This window comes from Lytechinus pictus, chromosome 5, assembly GCF_037042905.1.
Source record: "Lytechinus pictus isolate F3 Inbred chromosome 5, Lp3.0, whole genome shotgun sequence".
Taxonomy (NCBI): Eukaryota; Metazoa; Echinodermata; class Echinoidea; order Temnopleuroida; family Toxopneustidae; genus Lytechinus; species Lytechinus pictus.
In genome coordinates this window covers 27960353-27986970 of record NC_087249.1, presented here as the reverse complement: position 1 = coordinate 27986970, position 26618 = coordinate 27960353, and the positions used below count along the sequence as shown (strand labels likewise).

The 26618-nt window shown below is 36.8% G+C and overlaps 1 protein-coding gene across 5 annotated transcripts in view; it reads left to right on the top strand.

The window, feature by feature from the left end:
- Nucleotides 1-676: 676 nt before the first annotated feature.
- Nucleotides 677-26618, top strand: part of LOC129262176 (angiogenic factor with G patch and FHA domains 1-like) — a 31754-nt gene continuing 5812 nt past the window's right edge. For 2 of the 5 annotated variants that reach the window (XR_010293719.1, XM_064100158.1), the window contains exons 1-10: nt 677-781; nt 10362-11108; nt 12771-12992; nt 13318-13458; nt 16020-16241; nt 21044-21524; nt 21883-21991; nt 22900-23053; nt 24085-24244; nt 24827-25040. Coding sequence is in view for 3 of the 5 variants with exons in the window: in XM_064100158.1 (XP_063956228.1) it covers nt 728-781; nt 10362-11108; nt 12771-12992; nt 13318-13458; nt 16020-16241; nt 21044-21524; nt 21883-21991; nt 22900-23053; nt 24085-24244; nt 24827-25040 (2504 nt within the window). In the remaining 2 variants the exon portion in view is untranslated. Of the gene's footprint in view, nt 782-10361; nt 11109-12770; nt 12993-13317; nt 13459-16019; nt 16242-20615; nt 20719-21040; nt 21525-21882; nt 21992-22899; nt 23054-24084; nt 24245-24826; nt 25041-26618 lie in introns of all 5 variants that reach the window. The other 3 variants (XM_064100157.1, XR_010293718.1, XM_064100159.1) reach the window with 3 other exon arrangements.

Below are 26618 nucleotides of genomic sequence, written 5' to 3'. Positions count from 1 at the left end.
TTCACTCTTTTAAACTATTTTTCTTTCACATTCATATTTATTTTCTCTCTCCTTGCAATTCCCTCTTTTTGGGCCGTTGGCATCTAGGAATTCTCAGAGGAAAGGGGGGGGGGTGGAGTGCATTTGAGCGGAGAGAGAATTAGATCAGACCACTTTACATAAATGTAATTTGGACTATAATTTAGGCCCACACGACCTGAAATCATCGAATTTAAAGTCTCTATAAAACGTATCATGATTACATCATAAAAACATCATCACGTTGCCGGATATTGTTCAAACTTTCACTTACTGCTTTTCTAAGTTTTCTTTTTCTTCTCAAACAAACTTCCACTAGCATTGGATCCCCCTTTGATTTACCATTGTATGCAGGATTAACAATCAGGCCTACATCATATATTTAAAACATAAAGGTATAAGTATAATACCTCGGCCTCCCATTAAAAAAATGAATAGTTTTAATCTCCACACACTATTGTGGAGATTAAAAAGATAACTGTCATAATCCATGACGTATAACGGATAACTATCTTTGTGCATCACATTAATCATAAATCGGAAAAAAAAACGCTTAGAAATCGTTACAGTACTTCTTCTGGCTATATCTACCTATATACCTAACAGTGGAGGGATCACCCAAGAGAGAGATCCACCTCTATGACCCCGCTGTATTCCAAAGAGGTCTAGCGCCAGCTTGCGTCGATTATCGTATAACGTTTTCACAAAAATGGATGAATCGGAGGACAACGTCGAAGGGAAAGAAGCTGGCAGCAATTCACCGGTATGTACTTACTTTAAATTTATGAACAAATGAAATTTATTTGAGAGAATGCTTAAGAGATAAGATTATGGATGAAATCGTATCAAGATGGAAAATGTGTATGTTTTGCTGCGTTATTCTACTTATTTAAGGGAAATTATATGTGACACGGTTTTGAACAGGTGGGACTGAGCTTTTGTCCAAAGGCAAAGACATGTTCACACTTTTTACAGTTCAGAGCTGCAGATCCAGAGCGCGCACGTTTCGTTTGTGTTTAACCAATTAAATTGTATCTAGCTATCTAAGTTAGACCAGCACCAAATCAAATACTGTAAACGCTGTTATTATTCGCGGGTTCTTCTTAAAAAGAACATTTCTTGTGGTAAATGATGTGTTCATTGGTGGTTTACTTAGCGCGTGAGAAATGTTCACCACTTGTTCTTATTCTTAAAGTTGCTCTTAACTTACGAACAGCTTTATGAAACACCCACCATGGGATTGACCCAACGTCTTTTTAAAAACAGATCTAAACACTCACCAATCAAACAGCAAACATGGCAAAAGCAATTATATTTCAACCAAAATCATAATTTAAATAGGGCCTACTGATCTGCGACTGTAAAAAAATGATCGCATTGCTTTGGAACAAATCTTCACGATGCATATGAATGATTTTGGAGCTCAAGCTTGCTTGCTTAACTATAGGTCAAATTATGCAATCTCTTTGCCAAAACGATACATGCAAATGAACCGCGGTTCAAAACTTGCATTAAAATACATCGTAGATGCTCATAAATCTGTGTTTTTTTTTATTTGCGCTCGCTGATCTTGCCGCGAAATCCGCAAAAATGTCCACTTTTACAGTACTGAATGAAACCTGATGTGATTGATGAGTCCAAGCTTGGCATAATTAAGAGATCCTTCATGGCTCTAAAGTCTAATAAATGAGAAGGGCTGTCTCTAACTCTACAAAGCTATTGTACGTCCTACACTACCTCAGGCAATGGTTCGTATAGGCTCCACTTCACTTTTGCATGTCACAGTCTACCCACGTGATAAAACTACATCATTACGAATATAGTTATGACAGGGTCACAAGGTTGGAGGTGTAATAAATATTAAGTCAGGTTGTCGTCTCCGATCTTGGCAAAGAGGGCTTCGTGAAGTGGTTAGCGGACAAGTAGCTCACTATCTCTGATTTATTTAAGAAGTTAGACAAATATGACGGTGTTGAGAAACGGGGCCCCAGAAGACCATTTTATTTTAGTTTATCTCTGTAAGACACACCTGCATGTATATTTGAAGCAATATCCAATGAGAAACACAGTTTTATAGTGCTCTCATCTCATTTAACCAATGAAAATCCATTCCGCCAGGAGGTGTGGCAAAGGAGTGAGATTGCATCAATTTATTATTTTAATTATTATTACATGAATTCATTTATTGTTATATGCACATATAAATATTGGCCAGCAGCAGGGCTAAAAGGGCCAATTTACAATATAACTACAAAGTAAAAAAACACATAGCTATAGGTACAATAAATAATTTTGTATTTGCTTAAAGGGTAATGAAACCTTGGGAACAAGTAGGCTTGTGTGGAAAGAGAAAAATCAAAGAACAAGAACAAAGAAAGTTTGAGAAAAATTGGACAAATGATGAGAAAGTTATGAGCCAGGGCGCGACAAACCTGCTTGTCTTGCCCGGGGCAAGTGAAATTGACGTGCGGGCAAGCATTTTGCAAAGTCAATTGCCCGATCGGGCAAGTGGTTGTTTTGAAAATGAAAAAGATAAATTGACAGTAAAGTTTAATAATTTTTTGATAAATTGCAATTATCGGCCAATTATCTCTCATTCAATGTCATACCAGTCAAAAAACAGTGGGAACATGTCAAATCAGCGCCAATTTACCGACAATTTATCGCCAGCGGTCCCGTTCGTTGGGGGCTGCCATCTTACTTTCTAAACTACACTGCGCATGCGCTACTAATCGACGAAGGAGCTAGCTGGGGAAACCCCTCTCTCGCCCTCTGAGCGCATGCTCTAATACATCGGCGCTACAGTGCATGTACGGACGTACACGAGCGATCGCGAGCCAGTCGACTCTCGAGCTAGATCGCGCTGAATGCATGCAAGCTTCGGACTGACTCGGCCAGGACCAGGGTGACCAGACGTCCCATATTTTATTCATTTCTAACACATTTTATTTAAAAAAACACCAAATATCATTAGGATTTTTGTTATATGATTGGATTGTTTTTGATTGCTTGAAGTTTGAACTTTTTCCTCTTTCTTTCTTTTCTATCCTATCCTTGCCCTTTTTTGTTACATATCTATTTTTATTTCCTGATCCTTTCTCTCTCTCTCTGTTCATTTTCTTTCTTTCCTTCTTTCTTTTACTTGCCTTCTTTATTACATTTCCTTTTTTTATTTCCTTCATTCCTTCTCCCTTCCACTCGTTTTTATTTTCATTCTGGCTTCCCTTCATTCTTTCCTCCCTCTCTTTCCTCCTTTCTTTCTTTCATTATTTATTTCATTTTGTCCTTCTTATTCTTTTCCCTTATACTTTCTTTCCCTTTCTTCCTTCATTCCCTCCCTCCTTCCTTCCTTCCTGTTTTCTTCTTTCTTTGTTTTTTTCTTTCCAAGAATGAAGGAAACATTTTCTTTCCTTCTTTCTTTCCTCCTTTTTTCTTACTTTCTTTTTGTCTTTCTATTCTTTATTTTGACTTTCACACATTTATTCATCTTCCCTTTTTTTTTTCTATATTCAATTCAAAGATTGACGGAAACCTTTTTATCTATTTTTATTCTCTCTCTCTCATCCTTTTATTAGAACTTTCTTATATGTTTTAGTATTTCCTTCATTTTCCCCTTCATTTATTCTTTCTTTCTTTCTTTCTTCTCAATTCATCTCTTTTCTTTCTCTCCTTCATTCTTTCGTTCACCCTCCCTTCCAATTCTGTATATTTTTTTCACAAGTCTAACACTGTGTAGCCTTCTTTCTTGATCTTTTTTTTTGTTGATTGTCCTGTATTTCATTTTGTGAAATCTGGTCACCCTGGCTAGGACTCGGCTTCAACTTCAAACCAAATAAACAATGAGTCGTCAGACTAAAATAGGCGACTTTTGTCGTCGTGATCGGTGACCAGAACAACTTGAAGAAGAGTCAAGAAAAAGAAATGCCAAGGGCAGTGCCAGTAAATCAAGTTCAGCCAGGACAGAAAAGAATAATTAAGAGCAAAAGAATTTTTGAAAAAAAATCGGGCAAGCAAATTTTTTTATCACTTGCCCGACAGGGCAAGGGATTATTTTTTTTTGAGAGGCCTGTATGAGCATTTGAATATTGCAATCACTAATGCTATGGAGATCCTCCTATTGGCAATGCGACAAGGATGTATGATGTCACATGTGAACAACTTTCCCTTTGATGGACTATGAAATACCCTCAAAATGTTTCTTTTTGCTGTTTCTTATGGTGATATAAACTCTTTATCCATGATGTATTCTTTAAAAATCTGTATTACATGCCCTCCTATAGAAAGAACACATGATCTACTGATAGATGTGATAAAAGAGGCAATTTAAGTGAAATATATACTTAAGTAATGGGGAGAGTTGTTCACAAGTGACATCACACATCTTTGTCGCATTGCCAAATTGAGGATATCCATAGCATTAGTGATCACAATATTCAAATGCTCATAACTTTCTCATTACTTGTCCGATTTTTATCAAACTTTCATTGATCTGTTTCTTTGATTTTTCTGTTTTCACACAAGCTATCTTGTTCTAAAAATATAATTCTCCTTTAATGATTGAATGGTATCAATAATTATGGAAATAAAGTTGCATGGAGATGTATTCATGAACATAGAGAGATGAGTATAAAGAGAAAGAAAAGTGAAGGAGCATGGGGGGGATAGTAATAGAAATGTATTGCAGAATGAGAAAGTTAAGAGAGAGGGGAAATAGAGGGAGGTCACAGAGAAGACAAAAACCAAGAACATTATAAATCATGATAAAAACTGATAAATACAAAAATAGTGAACATTCTGTACAATTCACAATATATATCTAGCTACATTCCAGGGCAAATATTGAAGTATACAAAGAACGATATAGAGAAATGGGAGGAGAGAATGAGAGAAATAAGAAGAAAAGGGAAACATGAAGAAGAAGGAGAAGAAGAAGAGAAGAAGAATAGTGATGAAGAAGGAGAAGGAAGAAGTTGACGAAAAGGAGGGAGTGTCTGCATGTACATTATTTCATAACAATTTAAAAAGTAAATTAGAGGCATGCATGCATGTTCGATTTTAGAATCAAGTTTGTGTCTCGTCAAAAAGGGTGTTGTTGATTTCCGATATCTTTCAGTATTGCATTCAATGATTGTTAAACCAGACATATTCCTTAACTGTCTCTTACATCTGCTCGGCTTTGATGGTGGAAGCAACGTTCTCGCTACCATGCGTCACGGTTGGCGGGCGCCGCCAACCCTGAAAATTTTCAGGGCAAATCCGCCAACCGTGAACTTCCCCGACAACCGTGGCCGACAACTGTAAAGTAGGCCTAGATCTACACAAAAACTGAATAATATATATACATAAAAACAATCTGCATGCTTTTCAGATCCTAAAATAAACTTTATTTATTTTGTCCACGATTTCTTCCCGGGATTTCTTTAACTCACTCATTACTACTATAGTACGCTATATACGATACGGCCTCGACTCGAGGCCCAATCTCTTTTCTGGGAAGCGCGAAGATGTTTACCTCGCATTTGCGTATCGCATTGCTCACATTATTTACGTCTTTCAAATGGTAGTAAATACGCTCAAAAACAAGTGAGGGGAGAGGGGTATCGTGGGTAACTGGCTTGGGCAATGTAATTTAGATTATTACGAATTTCAGTTGATATTGTCACTTATTTTGTCAAAAATAAAGTGTGTCAAAATTACTATCAAAATTCGATCGAAATTTAATTTCATCTCGTCCCACTTAGCTACATCGAGTACATGAATTCATTTGAATGCTTTTCTGATGACACTGCCGTAGAGCGAATTGAGAAAATTATTCAAAGATCACGTTAATAATGACAAAGCCAATGGAATGGATTGATATAATGTCCAACTCATTTACTTACAGCAAAATGATTTATTCACATTTAAATTCCGAATTTACTCCATTATTTTCAAAGTCTTGATCTCTACATCGATCTTTTAAAACTGTTGATTAATTTCGCGACGGCGTGTCTACCAAGTTCTGAGCCACTGCACTTGCGCTCGCAACGGTCACATTCATAATACAAATCGCACATGGCATCAAAATCCTTGATCCGGGGATCCGAGTCTTCCAAAATTAGATGGGATCCAAAACTAATTTAATTTGATTTTGTTCATATATTCATTGAATCTTATAATTTTCATAATTAATAATCTTTAATAATATTATTCACATTTTTTATCATTACGACTCCTTATTGAATGTGAGTTATACGTACAGTGTATTTTCATTTGTATTGTTCTTTATTACTCTTTGCCTGCCAATTAAATAATGAGCGCACCTGTCACGGGCCTGAGAAATGTTTTTTAGTCATCACAGTGAATGCTTTATGAATTTGTTGTACAATTGCTTAACTACGATTTGAAATAAAACATTATTTGAAATTAATTTGTGTAAAGGAGAAAGAGAGAATAATGGGGGGTGGCCGTGGGCAATGTAGATGAAAATGATGGGATGTTTGTGACTTTGTGGAGAGGGGATTGTTCGTAGCGAATGAAATTGATATTCATTTATGGATGTGTCTACTGTGATTGTGGCTGCATGATCTTTATGGCGATTGGAAAATCCACCTTGGGTCGGGAGGGGTACGTGATTCAATAGATTTCGATAGAAGTACACATTCAACAAAGTGGAATTGGCAATTCATTCACAGATATTTGTTTCAAGTACGAATTATTGAAGTTGATATGTGTGAACGTGTTTTAGTGGATATCGGAAATGTATATCGTTTGTTCATGCCCACATGAGTTGCTAGTATAATTTGAATATCGTTGGATGAATTTTTCAAGTTCACTTATGTCTTTATGTTTTATATAGGAATTGTGCTTTTATTATATGAATTATATCTTCACAACGTCGTTAGCCTAATTATACTGCGAGTGGATGATATTTATGAAATGAGTTGGAATGTGAACGAGACGCCCCAAAGCCGATGGCACGTGATCTAATTAGTATTCACTTTCTGGGTTGAGCCAATCATTGTGCTTGAAAACGGGTTTCCCCGAATTCCCGCCCTTGGAATGTGTCCCACGTGTGTGACCTGTTAACCTGTTGTTTGAGTGCGAATCAGCTGATTTCGTGACCTCAAATACTCTTCATGGTGTTTACGCTGGATGGGGGCTATAAAATTAAGAAGATCTTTCTCTTTTATTCATTTTTAATAAACTGTTCGTAAATTTCAAACTACACCTATAGTGATATTGTGATGCAATTTATTGAATCACGTACCTCGATCATCCCACTCATGGTGCAAGAAAATATTTTTTAAATTCACCAAAATATACATGTAAAGAAAGATTATTCAGCTGTCATCATCGGTAGAAGTATAGACACGTCTATAAAAATGTATTCGCTTTGATTATTGACTTCTTCACCAATCCCACACACTCGATCTCAACATCCCCTTGTCATCGTCCACGCCACGACCCCTCGATCCCCTATCGCTCTCTCCCTTCGACCATCCTACAACCCCACCCCTCTTCCTCTCTCTTTCACACACGCTGTATTTGTAGGCCTACATAATGTATTATGTAAAAATAGAAATCTTATTTCCTGTCAATTAACCTATACTTTCAAAACATTTTAAATCGCAATTAAGAACAACAAAATCGTAATATTAAAGTATTATTATGAATGACTAAATGATGAACACAGCACATTCATTATTTTATAGGTGAGTAACGAACAATACAAATGAACACAGCAATAACTGACAGTGATCAAAGAATCTCGATCGGAACTTAGTATAAACATCTTCAACAGAAGTCTTATGAGAGTTATAGTTTCAGTGAGTATCAATAAACCAAACAAAAAACCATGCAAATTATATAAGTTGGGGACCCCGTCTCATGAATACCGATGCCCATTATTTGGAAGTCTCGGAAGAAAACTTCCAAGGCTTCCAAATAATACCGGTACCTCGGTCACATTTGCTCTACGGCGAGTCGAAAACAGCCGTTTATTCATTTTTATTCAAACCACCTATATTCAGCTGGTACAAAAAATGTTTAAAAAACGGCTGTTTTCGACTCGCCGTACGGCCGCCGTAGAACAATGTGACCGAGGTATAAAGTTCGGAACAATCTTTGGATTTAGTAAGGGCGTGACGCAGCGCAAGCTCAAAGGGCTACGCATGCGGTCCGTAGATTCAGTCGGTCATTGACATAAGAAACAACACGCATTCACAAAATAAATCGCACTTTCGAAGGATGTAGCGATATCGATCTGAACATTGGAAAGTGTGGGGTTAATTTATCGATGTGAATAATCTATAAACTGTAAGTATAAAATGAGATTGACTTATTTAGTTATCAGTAATTGCCTTTCTGCTTCAATCGCAATTCGAGCAACCGTTACGGCTGTGTGGCCGGAGAAGCATTAAATAGACATAAAATGTGGTGCATTTAGCAGCAATCTAAGCTCGTCGATATTGATATTTTCGATAGCTAACACCCCCCTCCCGAACCCTCCCCCCGTGCGTGCTTTGCACGCACCGAGGCCGCTGCGCGGCTTGCGTCGCTTTGCGCCGCCAAGCGTCGGAGCGAACCTGGCGAGAACGTTGGGTGGAAGCAATGCCTTTGTCGAACAGAATTTAGTAACTTCAAGTTCAATCCAAACCCCTGAAGAAAGGCATCCCGCCAATTTATTGACTGCAAATATGCTTGCACTACACGCTAGCGGGTCTTGACAGAGATTTCTTTTTTTTTAATGACAATATGCTCATCTTTTTTTTCAATGTCAATATCGCATCATTACAAGCATCATTTCAAAGACAGTATTAGTGGGAAGACCTCAAGATTTTTTTATCTCATAAACCACATCATCAAACTAGGATTTTTTTTAGATCTTGATGAAAATTGTGCAAAATAGACATCTACCAAATTTCATAGTATTCCATGAATCAGTTTTTGAATAATAATAAAATGAATTTTGAATGAAATTAAGCCAAATACTCCCAATAGGCTCTGCAGTATAATTTTGGCACAACACACACACACAGCCGAAACTTAGACCATAGACAGAGTGCAGATATTTTTATTTGCTATTTTGCATTGGGCTTTGTGGAGCAGTAGGGAAAGGTATTTTGAAATCAATTCTGACACTTGATCCTATGGTAAAATTAAAAAATGAGTATTACCATTGGATTTGCCATGATCAATACCACAATAAAGTTTTCAAAATTGGTACATTATTCACAAGATATGAGACTTTGAACTACTTTTTGTTAATGCCACACTTATGGTAGTGACTAAATGAAAAGTAAAAATGCTATTTGGAGCATTTAATTCTCTTTAATTTGATACCAAAAACGTCTAATTTTGATAACGGAATCATATGTCATAAATGCGTGATTGATTTCCCCTTCAAAATCATGACTATTTTTTTAGTGTTGTGAGTGTGGTGCAAAAAGAGGAATTTTTTGCTCTGTGTGCAGTCACGCTAATATAAGTAAAGAAAAGTCGTATGAAATAATTCCTACAGTGTAATTTCACATAAACAATGTTAAGGTGTTACTCTCAATAACTATATAATTTTTCTTCATTTTCAATATTGGAGCTGATTCACCTACAAATATTGCTGAAATGAACGCCACGGAGATAAAATAGCCCCCACCCTATTATAAGGTTATAAATATTTTAACTTTTCTTCAAAATGACATTTATCACAGATGAAATTTTATCTGAGAGATAAAATATAATCTCAGAATACCAATTTGATTTGAAAAGATTTTTTTTGGCCTCTATTAGAGGATTTATTCACATCCAAATCAGGGGTTACACAGTAAATCACATTCAAATCAAAGGTTACACAATTAATCATAAAGCATGAAACATAAGTATTATTACAGTAATTACAAAATCATATTTCAGTTACAAAGATTGTTCTTACATGAATCGTAGCATGCCCTTGGGCAGTTCATCTTTTTCTTTGGTCTTTTTACTAGCAATGTTGTACATTTCTATCCGTTTTTTAATTTCTTTTATAAATACATGTTTCAAAACAAAACTTCTTTTTTCAGTTCCTGATTTGTTCCTATCCAAAATAACTTTATATATTGACCAAAATGCAATAGTTACAAAGAGATTTGTTTTACTATCACTTTCAACTTTAAGCAATTGTTTGATATTTACTTCCACTTTTACATTGTAAACTTCTCGCAAAATAATTTTGATTTGATTTGAAAACATAACATAAAATATTTAAAAATAAAATGACCTCAGAATACCACTCCAGTGCTTTTCTGGTTCAGTGAGTTCACTTCCGGTTAAGCAGTTACATTTGACCAAAAGATTAACATCTTGTGCATTATTTCTCTTCCCAGGTTTATGATGATTCAAAGGAAAAAGACCCTTGTACCAACTCAGACCAGAATGATTTCGATCAGGAGGAAAATCATGCAGATGAACAAGTGAAGCAGATGGAAAATGAATCTAAAGGTAATGAAACGGAGCAAGGACTAGAACCAGGACCTGGACTTCATCCAGGACCAGGACTTGAACCAGGACCAAGTGTATGTGAAGGTGGTAAAGAGGATGATGGTGTCAGTATTCAGCCAATAGATGAAACAAATGAAGATGAAGTCCTTGTGGATGGAAATGTGGTCATTGACGTGGCGATGGACAAAGTTGCCGACAAAACAGAAGGTAACATTCCGGCAACTGAAAACAATGAAATCCATTGGGAGGAAAATAAGATAGAAATGGTAGCTGAAAGTGTGATGAATGATCAGGCAGCAGATGAAAACCAAGTAATTGAGGAGCCAGTAGATGAATGTAGAAAGAATGAAAAAACAGAGGACATACATTCAGATGAACCAGAGGAGATTGAAATGAAAGATATCTGTGAGGAATATCCTGATGTCCCTGAAGATGGGGAGATAGTTGAGGTTAGTCAACCGAGTACATCACAGGATGTTTCTACTAGTCAGGTTGAAATTTCCTTGGAAGAGGAGCCTATCGATGAAGAAGTGGTGGAGATGAAAACATTTAAGGAGGCGAAAGAGAGGATTGCAGTATTGGAGAAGAGGATAAAGACAGAAGTCAAGCACAGAACTGACCTTATGAAACAGGTAGAGTAATGGTTAAATTTTTTAGTTGCAGATACTTTTTTTTTTTAATATGCTTTAAGCCTTAGATTTCCAAAGATAATTTGTATATTCTTGAATTGAATTGAATTTATTTTCCACATTCTCATAAAAACATACATGTAAATATACAAAGCATAACAACAAAATTGTAAAAAATACAAACAATTTTACCAAAAAAAGGATTATAATGGAAATGTGGTGGGATCATAAAAAGTTTTTGAAAAAATTGTACACATGATCTCATTTAATATAAATTTAAGATTTTCAAAATAAATATGTTGAGAGAAATTCTACAAATTATAAAAAAGTGAAAAGGGAAAATAAAACAAGCACAAAGTATGTATTTTATATTTAATACTGGTATGTTATTCCAGATAATAACATACCAGCAACTATATTGCTTTAGAGCAAAATGTATCTAATATGTTCTTCCCCAAGATATTAGGAAAAGTTTAATTTGTATTGTTTGACAGTTTGGAATGTTGACAAATATATGTTAAAATACCGAGTTTGATTAGACTTGCTGTATCAAACTGATTTTTGTGTCGCCTGGATAGCAGAGCGAGACTATAGGCGCCGCTTTTCCGACTGCGGCGGCGTCATCAACATTGAAATCTTAACCAAGGTTAAGTTTTTGAAATGTCATCATAACTTAGAAAGTATATGGACCTAGTTCATGAAACTTGGATATAAGGGTAATCAAGTATTACTGAACATCCTGCCTGAGTTTCAGGTCACATGGTCAAGGTCAAAGGTCATTTAGGGTCAATGAACTTATACCATGTTGGGGAATCAATATCCAAATCTTAACCTAGGTTAAGTTTTTGAAATGTCGTCATAACTTAGAAAGTATATGGACCTAGTTCATGAAACTTAGACATAAGGGTAATAGTGTATCACTAAAGATCCTGCCTGAGTTTCAGGTCACATGACCAAGGTCAAAGGTCACTTAGGGTCAATGAACTTTGGCCATGTTGGGGGTATGTATGGAATTGTCATCATAACTTTGACATTTTATGGATCTAGTTCATGAAACTTAGACATAAGAGCAAATAAGTATCCCTGAACATCTTGTGCGAGTTTCAGGTCACATGACCATGGTCAGGTCATTTAGGGTCAACAAACTTTGATAATGTTAGGGGTATTTGTGGAATTTTCATCATAAATCTTGAGTTTATAGATCTAGTTCATGAAACTTTGGACATAAGAGTAACCATGTATCCCTGAATATCTTGTGCTTGTTTCTGGTCACATGACCAAAATCAAAGGTAATTTAGGGTCAATGAACTTTGGCAGTGTTGGGGGTAGTTGTTGAAATGGCATCATAACTTAGAAAGTTTATGGATCAACACATGTAGTTCATGAAACATAGACATAAGGATAATCAAGTATGAATGATTGTCTTGGGTCACATGATCATGGTCAAAGGTCATGTTGGGTCAATGGACATAGTATTTAGAGTGTTTTCTTTTGTGAATAATTATTTAATAGCTGTTTTCAAAGTCAGCACTGCTGCTATATCGAATTGCGTAATGCAGGCGAGACTGCCAGAGGTGTTCCACTTGTTTTTTAAAAGATCTTTTACAAAATGAGCTTGTAGACTAGGAAACAGATATTAAGATACCAATCCTGTCTTTGTCATAGGTAAGATCTCTGAGTAAGGAGTTGCACAAGCTGAAAGGAGGGAGTGGTCTTGAGACCCAGAATGTTGCCGTGCAGACGGAGCCAGAGTGTATTCAGATCTACGATGAGCAAACTTCCAACCCCCAAGCTGAAGTCTATCAGGTTGTTGATAGTTCAAGCACAGCTCAACAAGGATCATCTACAGAAAGTTCAACTCCTTGGCCTGCTACCACACAGGCACAGGTGAGATTTCATATAAACCCATTGCCTGCTGTGATCGAGTGGTCCCTGGGTAGACCCTGAGGGAATGATAGAATTTGGTAGAACATGACCCCTCATGATCTTTCTTTCCTGTGGATCTATGTATAGCAAGTTGTTCATCCATACCCTTGAATTCTATTTTGAATTTTAGAAGTGTTTCAGAGTCCCCCCCTTCCCATTTCTGTTTTTTTCTTGAATGTGACATATCAGAGCTAATATAGGACCCCATACTGAACTACAAGTGGTATGTTATGTAATTTGTAATTGTTGTCAATTTAAACTTGTTTTAATGTTTTTTTTTCTATAGACGTCATCATCAACAGGGTCTCAGTCTATAGCAGAGAGTTTAAGAGCCACTGCCGAATATGCCTTAGCTCGAACCAATGTGGTACTAGATGAATATAGTGGGATGTACTATGATTATAACTCTGGTTACTACTACGATCCTGTGAGTTTTTCTTTATGTTAAGTGTCTAGATTTAGAATATTCCTTAAATTGACACAATAATTCAAAGATGATTACAGCCTACAAAGCAATATTATCAATCCTTTGAAGTATATTGGAAGTTAGCATAAAGAAAACAAAGGATTTTTCCCCCAAATATTTATGATTTGTGGTGCTACTTAATGATAGATTTTTGTTCCCTTTCAGAAGAAAAAAATTCAAAGACATATGAAGATAACTGGAAATTTTTGCCAAATGTGCTATCATGTTGGTGAAAGAGTTAGATTTTAGTTCTCAGATTGTTTCTCAAAAGTCATTTTCATAGACTACAGAATATTTATTAAATTGAAGTATTATACTCAATTCATTTTTTGTATTTAGTTAGCCATTGTGTTGTAGTTCCCGTGGAAAGTCAAAGGTTAGGCTTCATTGATTCTGAATACACTGCCCTTTGTGTATTAAGTAGCAATAATTTCCAGCCATTTCAGAGTTTGATAACAAGAAATTCACACTACTGCTATATTGTACCTTCTTCAATTCCTCACCTTAATTTCAACATTTGTTTCAACATTTGATTATGGTAAAAGCAATGAAAACTGTGCTTAATGCCTGCACGTATGCATAGGGGTGAACGGGAATTTATATTAGTACATGTTAGTCTTTTCTCTTGACTATACTGCATCGCCAGGTATATGTCCAGGCGACACTATTTAACTATTGTTTATACTTTAGCATTAATGTACCCTGTCAATCATGGTTTGAATAGTATGCAGGATTATTGTCTTTCTCAAAGTGGTGGCTTAAATGTTGATGCTCGTAGTCAGATCCTTGATGTCCAAAGCAGTTGTTCCATAAACCTTTGATTTCATGTTACCCTAAAGGCAAAAGCCACAAGGAGTCAATTCAGGGGAGTTTGGTTCCCATTCTACATCATGCCCCAATCCAATGGTTGTGTTTCAATAGAGTTTTTGCAGTCTGTCCCTCACCGCAATGGCAGGTTGTGGTCAGTTCACCATCTTGACAACACCAAAGTCACATGGAGTTAAGCCAGGGGATCTTGGTTGCCATTCTTCTCCATGCCCCAATCCAATGATTGTGTTTGGAAAGAGTTCTTGAGGTCTGTCCTTCACCATGAAGGCACGGTGTGCTGGTGCCCTATCCTGACACCACCAAAGTTGTGGTTCTGTTCCATTCCGACCACTTCCATATCAAGCATATAACTCTAGGGCGAGAACTGCATTAATCATATTGAGGTATGCAGCTCCAGTGATAGTGCATTGGAGAAAATAAGGTCCAGTATTAAGATGTTTGACACCTACTATGCCTCTTTGAGGTTGTTGGCCATAATGGATGAAATTTCTCTTCAATTCAATCTATTTGAAATCATTTTGTTCAACACTAATGACATTTTTGGATTTTACACAATATTTGAGAACATAATAACAAGTTATCTTTTTTTTTTCAGATACATGACTAACATGAGTAAAAATACCTATAAATTAGAAATGATAATACATACAACCTCACTCCACTCTAGGTAGTTTCTCTTGTAAGTTGTCTTGCATTATGGCAATGACTAATTTGGGTAATACCTTTGAAATGCTCTTTGACATACAGATAAAGTTTGTTGTTGATAAATAATATAAAATTTAGTTGAATATCAGAATAAGCCTTTTAACTGATATAAAAGGCAACAAAAATAAATCACATTAGAAAACAATACTGAATAAAACAACATTCATAAAGTCAACAACAATGAAAATACAGCATATTTTTTTTGCTAACGTTGGAAATGATTATTGGCAGTTAGATTCAAGATACTGTCTATATACTCCACTGGCAATAAATTAATATACTACTACTACCTCCTCCAATTATGATGTTAATGGATCGAAGAACTGCATGAATTGAAATTGCCATAGCACATACAATGCATACATATACAACCAGAACCAAAATAAAAATATGCAAGCATCTACATCATATACACGCATAACAAATGTATGATATATTAAAAACATGGACAAGTACATGTATGAGTACTAAAAATACAAATATTCAATCTTACAAGTAGTATGATATATACATGCAGATTTGGTGAATTAAACGGATAGAGAAAAATATGACTGGCCGAACTCCTGGAAACCAAAGACAGATAAACCACAAGTTTCATTCAGTGATTGAGAATCAGCTATGCAGGCAACATTTGCTCTAATATCTGACAAATCTTTTATCCGTCTTGACTTAGAAGAAAAGAAAGTCGAATAGAGAAACAATGTCAATTTACCAAATTCTTGTTTTGATTTCTGAAAGAAAATTTAAGATTAAAATTGAATTTTCAAACTTTGTTTATCTGAAGCACTTGTTGACATTTTTTATTCTTCTTTCCTTTAACAACTTTGCTGAATTTGTTGCAAAAAGATAGGAGTTAGATATCTCAGTGCTTTGCATTACTCAATCGAAGAAGAAATGGTACTCTATACGGAGGAATTAAAGTCATATCTAAACACAATTTAAAACATTGAAACAATTTTCATATGTTTGACTGATCTGTTCCTCCCCAGAACAACCATCTTCACTATGATCCTGCTCGAGGGATTTACTACTTCTACGACGAGCAGACACAATCCTACCAGTTTCATTCCAAGGTTGACCTGCCAGTGGTCACTGTCGGTGGGACAGGAAGCAGCAGGGGCCAGCCAGATAGGAGAAGACAGGAGAGAGATCGTCAGAAGGGAGATAGATCTCGGAGGAGGAGAAACCATCAGGGTCAGAGCAGAGATGAGGTGAGATTCTATGATGTCTTTAAGAGGGTGGCCTGACTTTTGCTCCTGTGACAATTTCTCTTGGTTTTATTTTGTTATTAAAGATGATGGGTTAGGGTCAGGATAACAATAGGGTGTTACATTAGGTTGATGTTTTGGTTTAGGGTAGGGTATATGGTTAAATCGGTTCTAGGACAACTACCCCCTGGACAATCACCCCCCGGACAACTACCCCCCGGACAATTACCCCCCGAGGACAATTACCCCCCGGACAATTACCCCCCGGACAATCACCCCCGGAGGACAACTACCCCCCCCGAGGACAATTACCCCCCGGACAATTACCCCCCGAACAATTACCCCCCGGACAACTACCCCCCGGACAACTACCCCCCGGACAACTACCCCCCGGACAATTACCCCCCGGACAATTACCCCCCGGACAACTACCCCCCGGACAACTACCCCCCGGACAACTACCCCCCGGACAATTACCCCCCGGACAACTACCCCCCGGACAACTACCCCCCGGACAATTACCCCCAGAAAATCCCCCCTTCTCTCCAGCATCAATGTTAGAATTAGGCGGGACCCATTGTAAGTTTTGGTCGGTGGCACAGGTGTCCGAAATATTTTCTACTTTATCTTACTTTTAATAACTTTTTCTTTCTCTTTTATATTGCTCTTTCTCCTGTTCTCTCACTTTCTTCTTTTTTCCTTTTTTTGTTTTTATTTAGCGGCGCCTTCTGCATCATGAAAAATGGGGGGGGGGGGGGGGGGCTTGCACCCGAAACCTCCCGTTTGGCTATGCATATATACATCAGAAAATTTGTAAACTGGCCCTCATTCTAAGTTTTCATAGAACAATTGAACACGATTAGTCATAATAATCACAAATGCTGAATATCTCTGATTCCAACTGATCTGATGTTTTTAAATATTTATTTTGGGTTTAATTTCAGGTAAGAAATCAGGCAAATAGATAAAACGTAAAAAAACCACCTTTATAGGTAGAAATATTGAAAGTCGATAACGCAACTATGAACACTAACACTGTCAAGTAGACCTATAAATCTGTTTTTTTTAACAGTTCAACTAACAAGAAGCTAAGAATTATGAAACAATTGGTGCACATTCCAGATTAAGATGTGGCTTTATAACTTAATAAAGTAAGCTAAAAAACTTTATGCAAAGATAATACACACAAGAACACCTTGTAAATTACAAGGAGTTTTTATGTGTATTATTCTTGGGTGAAAGCAATTAAACATTAAAGAAGGAAATTAAGTACCAAATTTACTAAATTGTAAACAATATGACATAATCAAATACAGTGTTTTTTTATACAAATTGGCAATCATGATAGTATACAATTCGTTTAAGGTGCATTTTAAGGACGGTTTGTAAGAATTTATAAAGAAGTAGGCCTATGCAAATCAAATAATGCGACCGAGCACCGTGAGCTGAAAATATTAATATTTAGACCATAAAACGGACATTTTACAGAGCACTTGAAAAATCAATTTGTAAATTTAAAAATAATGAAAGCTCGATATCCGAGATGAAATATGTTTTGTATATTGACTTCGAAACTTGATAATTTAAGCTCCATATCAGCCTATATTGAGCAAGATATTAATCTCATCGAAAAAGCAATGCGAGCGCGAAGCGCGAGCGGAAAATACTTGATATTCCGGTATGAAAATGGTGAATTTGAGCACTATCTAAAGCATTGTGTATGGAAATTGTGAAGTGGATGTGGAAAGCACTTAATAAATGATGCGAGTGTGAAGCGCGAGCTGATATCTTCATTTTATTTTGACCTAGGACCTGGACATTCTAGGTCTAAGGACATTTTGTCATCATATGAAAATGATGACAACTTTCTTATTCCTCTTCCTGAGCGCGATATGAAACATATGAAACTGTGATATTGTCGATATTCTTTTCTGAAAAGGGATAATTTAGTCATTAAGAATTCATGAAAATTTTATTATCATATCTATTAATGTAATAAGCCTAAATGAGTGAGTAAAATGTGTTGACACTGAGGCCTGAAAACTGGATATTTTAAGCACTTTTGTAATCATGAATAGGATTTGTGAGTTGATATATTTTTAACAAAAATGCGAGCGCAAATCGTGAGACGAAATTTCTGGTAAACTGTCATAAAAGGGGGGTTTTAAGTAGTTTGTTATATAATTTGGCAAATCAAATAATGCGAGCGCATAGCGCAAGCTGCAAGTTATATTCACACCATAAAACGGACATTAAACAGAGCACTTAAAAATCAGTTTGTAAATCAAACAAAATTATGAATAATGTCCGAGCTCAAATATGCTTTGTAATATCGACTTCAAAACTTGACATTTTAAGCTACATATTAGCCTATTTAGCAAGATGTGTATCTCATCGAACAGGCTATGCGAGCCCGAAGCGCGAGCGAAAAAATTAATATAGTGACATGAAATATATTTTTTTTATCATTTTCCAAGTCATCCCCTGACCTTTTTTTTTCACTCGTCTCCCTCTTATTTTAACTTTTATTTTTCCTCCTTTCTTTCCCCTTCTTTTTCTTTTTTCTTTCTTTCCCCCCAATTTTTTCTTCATTTTTTTGCTCTGCTGATAGGGGGGCGGCCCCCCTGGATCCGGCTATGGATGGAGCTCAATTTTACAGCTTTCTTACGGCGTACGTTTGATTCCAAGATACTCGAGAATGCCTTGAGTACATCTTACGTCAAACGTACGGCTGACGTATGACTCTGTGCACTCCCTTTGTCTAGGGGGTAATTGTCCGGGGGGTAGTTGTCCGGGGGGGTAGTTGACCGGGGGGTAATTGTCCGGGGGGTAATTGTCCGGGGGGTAGTTGTCCGGGGGGGAATTGTCCAGGGGGTAGTTGTCCGGGGGGTAATTGTCCGGGGGGTAGTTGTCCGGGGGGTAATTGTCCGGGGGGTAATTGTCCGGGGGGTAGTTGTCCGGGGGGGTAGTTGTCCGGGGGGTAATTGTCCGGGGGGTAGTTGTCCGGGGGGTAATTGTCCGGGGGGTAGTTGTCCGGGGGGTAGTTGTCCGGGGGGTAGTTGTCCGGGGGGTAATTGTCCTCGGGGGGTAGTTGTCCTCAGGGGGTAATTGTCCGGGGGGTAATTATCCGGGGGGTAATTGTCCTCGGGGGGTAATTGTCCGGGGGGTAGTTGTCCGGGGGGTGATTGTCCAGGGGGTAGTTGTCCTGATACCGGTTAAATCCAGGGTTGAAGTTTAAGCGTCGATTGTTGCATGGTGTTGATAGCAGAGCAATTGTCACTGGGGCAATTGTCATTGAATTCTTTGAGAGATCCTTGATGAAGGAAAAAGAACTTTCAATCAATCATTGTTTTTGAAAGCATAGTTTGTTGATGTTATGATAGAGGGAACAATGCTTTGATACAGTAGATGAAAAATACATTCATTAGACAGTCATGGAAGGCATGGTTCCTTGGATTGTCCACTGACAACCTGAATGATATTTAAAGTTTGATATCAATCGTGACAGTTGAAATGTTTGAGACAATGACCCGTATTCTAAACTTGGGTTTAAATTAAACCCTGGTTTAAAGTTGTGGTTTAACTACAGAGAGCCAATTGGGGCACAAATCCCTTACACTACACATCCAATTTATTAACTCATCTGACACCCAAATTGTTCATAATTGTCTAGTAATGATAACTGAAGTAGTTTGAGGTATTTTTCCTCATTATGAAAGCAGAGGGAAACAAAATAGTAAACATAAGAAGTATACAATATACCGGTAGACAGAATTTTTGAATTTTTCGCTCCCCATAATTGACAGAGTTACAGATTTACAGGGTTAGACCATGGTCTAAGTTAAACCCGACTTCAGAATATGTGCCAATGATTTTAAAGTGATATATCTTAAGATATTCATGATGAATCAAACCAATATGTCAAGAGGTGTGTTAAAACAAGCTATAATTTTGGACGTAGTTCAATAAGTTGATTTTGTATCCCATAGTTCAATGTGAATGGTGAGATTTGTTTTTACTAAGGTATTAAAAAAAGCTCAAATATTCCCTTTTGCTTATAAGGGGAGATATGCTTGTCATGTCATCGGGTAAATCTGAACCTATAGAGAGCTTAAACATTTAGTTGCCAACAATATTGCTTTGCTTTGAGAGAAAATTGGCACCGCCATGTTGAGAAAAAAAGAAATCTGGTTGTTTTTGTTAGCGGGAAAGCCTCAAGAAAAAAACAAAACTTAACAACTGACTTAATATTAATCCGTTAGAATGAAACACTATTTGGCCCTTCGACTTCTGAATTAAGCCTGTTCGCTATTGTCAATTCAAAAGATGACAATTATTTGGTCTGATATCCCTCTATTCTGCATTCTCATTTTGCAGGAGGGACAACTGATAGCTGGCATGACAAGCCTTTCCTTAATTGAGCAAGGTTATACAATCACTGGCAAACAAAATTACTACTATTCCAGCCCTCAAAAAACAGGTATTACTTTATATTAAAAAATTGTTTTACTTCTTCTGTTTTGTCCCACTCTCTTTTGTTCTTTATTTTCTTGTCTGTCTGCCTTTCTGTCTCTATATTCTGTCTCATTATAAATCTTACTGTCCTTTCATATATACACATTTCTCTGAAATATTGTTCTTCTTGTCTGATATCATCTACATTCCTTTCTTCTGTTCTCCTCGACTTGTGTCCTGTCTTCTGTATGTCTGTTTCTGTCCATCTTTATCTCTGTCCATCCATTCATCAATCTCTGGGGCTCTTCTTGTCGGGTGAACTGTCCATCCTGCCTTCTATCGATCAGCAGTCAGGAAGCAACGATAGGGCATCTACATCTAGAGTAATAAATCCTGATTGTGAGGTCATCGACATCACCAGCCCTGCCGAAGATTACCCTGAAAATGGCACCGATGAGACATCCACCGCAACCACCACAACCACCAGACCCCAAGAATCACACCAGGACCAAACCGAAGCCGTTGATGACATCGAGATCGTGGATGTTGATGACTCCTCAAGACGTCGTCACAGAAAACGATTGAAATACTCGCATTCCAGAAGGAAACGGAGGAAGGCGGTCGATGACGAGGGAAAGAAGGAGAACGGAGAGGAGTTACCGGATGTGATTGTGATAGACTCCGATGAGTCGGACATGGAAGAAGGAGAGTGTTCGGACAGTTCATCTGAGAGTGGTGGATCATCCAAGGGAGAGTCAATGGATGATGAAGATGTCAGTGAGGAATCCATGGTCATTGATGATGATGATGATGATGTACAGAGTGTGGAAGGTTTGTTGGCCAAATGGGATGTTTGTTTGTCATTGTTGTCGGTTTGTTACCTAACAAATTGAATGATTTGATTGAAACACATATATGTTGCAATGAAAATCTAAGATAAAGATGTGAATAAGCACTTTTCTAAATTGAATGAAAATTATCATTTTTCTATTCGGTCTTATAAAGATCACCGGATAATTTAGATATTACAGGCATCCCTTTATATTAAATTTTTAATATATATCTGACATTTAAACAACCTGTTTATTAAAGGTTCAAGAAAAAGAAAGTAAAAGCAACGTGTGCGTGGCAAAAGTTACAGTTTTATGTATCATATTATTGTTAATTTTCTCTTGGTTTACCCTGACAGCCACAAAAGTTGATTATCCACCGTGTATCAGAATGATCGTTGTGAGATCTGAATCAATGAAGCTTGGCTCTCTATCCATAGTCACCTGTACTGGAGGTACCATAGGCAGGTAAAAGAGCACATTGCATCTCCATGCCATAAATAGATGAACTTGATTGATATCCATTCTTAACTGTAGAAGCTTGTGATGCCATCATTTTGTATCTATGAGTGTGTCCTATCCTGTTGTTTACAAAGGAGCATATGCTAGTGTACACTAGCGTACCTAGGGGGGGGGGGTGGGGGGCAGAGGGGGCAGTTTGCCCCCCCTGACGAGCCACAACCCATGCAAAGGACGTATCCCTGACGAGCTTGAAGACCTTTATATTTTTTTGCTTGTCAAATTTTTTTCTGGTACAAAATCCCTCATTTGTGATTGAAGACCTTTTTTTTTTTGCTTGTCAATTTTTTTTCTAGTACAAAATCCTTCATTTGTGATTGAAGACCTTTTTTTTTTTGCTTGTCAAATTTTTTGGTGGACGGTTTTGCCCCCCCTGTGAAAAATCCTAGGTACGCCACTGCTAGTGTATGTCATCTGTCATTAGTACTGCAGTGTGACATACGCGTTCTAGATGAAAAATTATGGCATCGCAGGCTTTCCATGTTTAAGAATGATATGAAACAATTGTAGCTTATTAAAAGATTGAGCCTAAGTTAGGGGCCTATATTACAAAGGTTGCACATGCTGCTGTATGCTGCTTGAATTTAACGGACTGTGTACTTTCATGTAAATAATTGGCTTATTTAAAAAAGAAATGTGACAAATTTAACTGATTATAAGTTTCAATAAATAATGCGTATGGCCTTTTTTAGATTCTACAAGCATTTCAGAAAATGAATTTTTATGTTGATCTTGTATTTAGATAAATACTTAGCCAAATAAAAATAATAAAATAAAGAATTCAGCTAATAATTGAATTTGAAATATATAATTTTGTCTTTAAGTTTTTAAGAAATCGTTTTTCTTTCCTTAAACAGGGAAGGATCCAGCCATATATTATTGGTTCCAGAGCTAGGTGTTAGTAAGACCCATGCACAGATGTCATATGATACTGAAAGGAGAGTTTACACAATCACAGACCTTGGAAGTCAGAATGGAACTGTTCTCAATGGGGTTCCTCTTACACGCAAGGTAAGTGAGTCTAAGACATAGACGGATGTTGGTGAGTGATGAAAACAAACCTGCCATGTTCACATACAGTAGATTGTGTTTATTAACTTTACCATTATTTGAATAAATCTAAGCTTTTTTTTTTTCAGACCAGGGGGTGTTTCACAAAGATTTAAATATGACTTAGGGTCGCACTTAAATGTCGACGTGTACATGATATGCAATGCGCAATCTTATTGATCGATATGCATCCTCTTGGCATGATCTGACCAATGCGGTCATGCCTTTTAAACTGCACGCAAATAGGCATTTAAGTGCAACTCTAAGTCATACTTAAATCTTTGTGAAACAACCCCCATAATATGCAGAACATGCATTATTTGTATCTTTTAAGTGGAATTTTGCTTAATTCAAATTAATTTCTATGGTTCTAAGAGACTTGACTTATGGGGTGTTGCAAGAAACTTGAAGTCAATTGCAAGTTAATATGTTATCCTGAAATCAATCATAAGTTGCAATTGATTGCATATTTGCACTCATATGCCGATCTGCTTCTTGAAACAAGAATTGATTGGCTACAGTTGAAATTGATCTATCAATTGTAAATTTGCAAAAGAAAATTTTGAATTGATTGATTGTAGATTTTTTTTGTTTGCCCAACTTTTTATTCAGATTTCCATGCCAGTTGAAGGCGTGTAATGAAATTTAGAACATTGTCTTAGTATAAGTGCTCCTTTCTTGAGTATCTGTATTAACAATACAAATGACTGAATCAGTATTATTTACTTACATTATGCTCAGACATGAATTTCAACATTGAGTAGTACAATTTGTGAAAGCCAAAAACATTGATGAATGATATAACCATTTCCAGAATGAAATGTAATTAAGTTCATATTTACCTCATAATATTCATCATGGTTCTATGTGACAATCAATATTATAAAGCCAATGACAGTCTCAAAATACAAACCTTCAAATTCAAAATATTTTCTTCTGTTCACCAATGCTATTCAAGATGGTCAATATATTTGTATGATAATTGTTTTTAGTCTCGTGTGAAGAGTGACCCTCAACCTCTGAGTCACAAGGATTACTTGACCTTTGGCACCACCACGCTGAGGATACACATCCACAGAGGAGACGAGACGTGTGATGAATGTGAACCAGGCCAGGTTCAAGCTACGTTTAGACATCAGCAGGCAATGGAAGGTAAGGTTCTAATGATGGCCTTGTTCACGTTGGGTTTGCAGGTGGTTTTATGGTACGGTGAAATGTGGGTGTGAAGGCCTCATAAGGTAGAAGGGGCTCTGTGAAAAGGTTTATTGTATGTTCCACTGTAACACAAATTCAGGGTAAACTGAAAATATGACCTTTATAGATGAGTGATAAATTTAGATTTATAGTTGCATGATAATACAAACTTTGTTGGTTGTATTTTTTTCTTTTTACTGATGTCACTTTTTGTATGCAGTGGTATTGCCATAAATTTCAGCAACATAATGTATTACTTGACACTACAGGTAGTGTGATGTGATAATTCTGTGATGACTGATGAAGTATGTTTCTTCAAATAAATTTATTAAATATTCAATTGCCTAAAGTATTGATATGTTTATAAGTTTTTTGTTTTCAAAATGCCTCATGGTATTATTTCAGAATGTTTGATTATTACACAGTTTTTCTCAAGAATTGAATAGCATTTCTCTTGTCTGTTTTGTTGTATTTTGTCTGATATGAATTGATGAATAATGGTGAAATATTACAGTCACATTTGTTGTTCTTCTCTCATAGTCACACCCGTTTTGAGCCAAGCAGACAAAGAGCAACAGAGACGGAAAGAGCTTCGGAAGATCAAGAAGAAGTATCTCCTCGTAGGTGCTGATTACAGTCAAAGGGAGCCCTCTAGAGGTCATCCTGGGTACAAGGACAGAGCTGAAGAGAGACGTGTTACAGTAGGAAGTGACAATCCATACCTACCCAATGACATACCTGCATCAGTTGATAGGTAGGGGTATCTCTATATCTAATTCTTGTCTATAGTTTTTATAAAGACTTTTTGCATGTTGAGCAATTACCAGATTGGATATGGATACTTAAAGGAGAATGAAACCCAAAATTCAATACCACATAATATCATTGATAAGTACATGATAATCAAAATGAATTCACTTATACCCAAATCTGATTTCCCAGTATGGAGTACCACCTCTTCAAAGTTGAGCTTCTTCAGGTTTGAAGTCTCTGAATGGAGATCGCCATTGTTGCGAGGTTCGTTCAAAATTGTGACGTCAGCGACGAACAACTGCTCTCGATAGTACTTCCATGTGCAGTAATAAACGGGCTGAAACCACCCCCAAGTTTGCATAATATAGATACTTTTTTTACCAGAAATAAATAAGATATACACATTAAACACTTAAAATTATTTTATGGTTTAAAAACACAAATTGATGAGTTTTGGTGAAAATGTTTACACATTTATTTACGATATCCAAATTGGCAAATTTGACAAAGCTAAATTTGTACGGACAGCCGGCCCCGGCCACCGGCCCCTGAACCGAGTGATCGTGTATGTTGGAAGTTTGGTTGTCTATCCCGTTTGAATATCGTGAAATTGTTGATTGTGCTATATTTCAATATATCTAACGTTGTTTATTTGTTACCGTTGATTTTAAGTAAAACAAAACTTATCTTGGACGTTTGTAGTGAAAAATAAAACTGAGAAAGCCCGAGAGCCTACGACTTCGAGCCCCAATACTCGGCCGAAGAAATCGGTGAAATGCTCGCTACAAACAACATCATTCCTCGTGACTTTGGAGGAAGGCTTGTTGTATTTCTCCACCTTTAGTGAAGCCACCCATTTTTAGAGATTTCTGGCTTCTTCTGCGGATCGGGAATTCGGTAAAAGCTGCATTTTGTGCCCTTTTCTGACCGATTTTACGTTAGTAATCACAGGCGCGCGCCGGGGTCGGACACCAAGTTGTCCGTCGCTGACGTCACAACCCCCCACGGAGATATGGGGAGTATGAGCAAAATGGCGACCTCCACGGGTCTTTCGAATATCAAAACATTGATAACTTTGACTTGGCATATCATGGGAAATAGGAAACCGTTCTGCCTCATTTTAATTTTATTTTAATCAGTGAAATGTAATCGGTTTATGACCAGATAATAAATCTATCCTTTCATTTTCCTTTAAACATGAATACCAATTGTGATAATAAAGTAAACATGGGTTTAACAGAATCAAATAAAATGACAACCCAATTGTTTGTACATAAATTGATTCTGATAGAAAATGTATATTTGCTGAGAAATGAAAAAAATAAGTGTGCCATTCCAGTCAGAAATCAGGTCTTTTTAATATACACTTCTATTTATACACTTTTATATGTATAAGTGCCCCTCATGTACTTATCCATCTTGGTGATCTTTAGAGTGATCATTTCCAGCTATAAACATTTCATGATTTCACAGAATTCAATTTAGGCCAATAAACCAGATCTAGATCGACCATGATATGGTGACAATTAAACTTGATTTCAAAGACTTTCCAATGAAATCATTATTTGCTACAACCTAC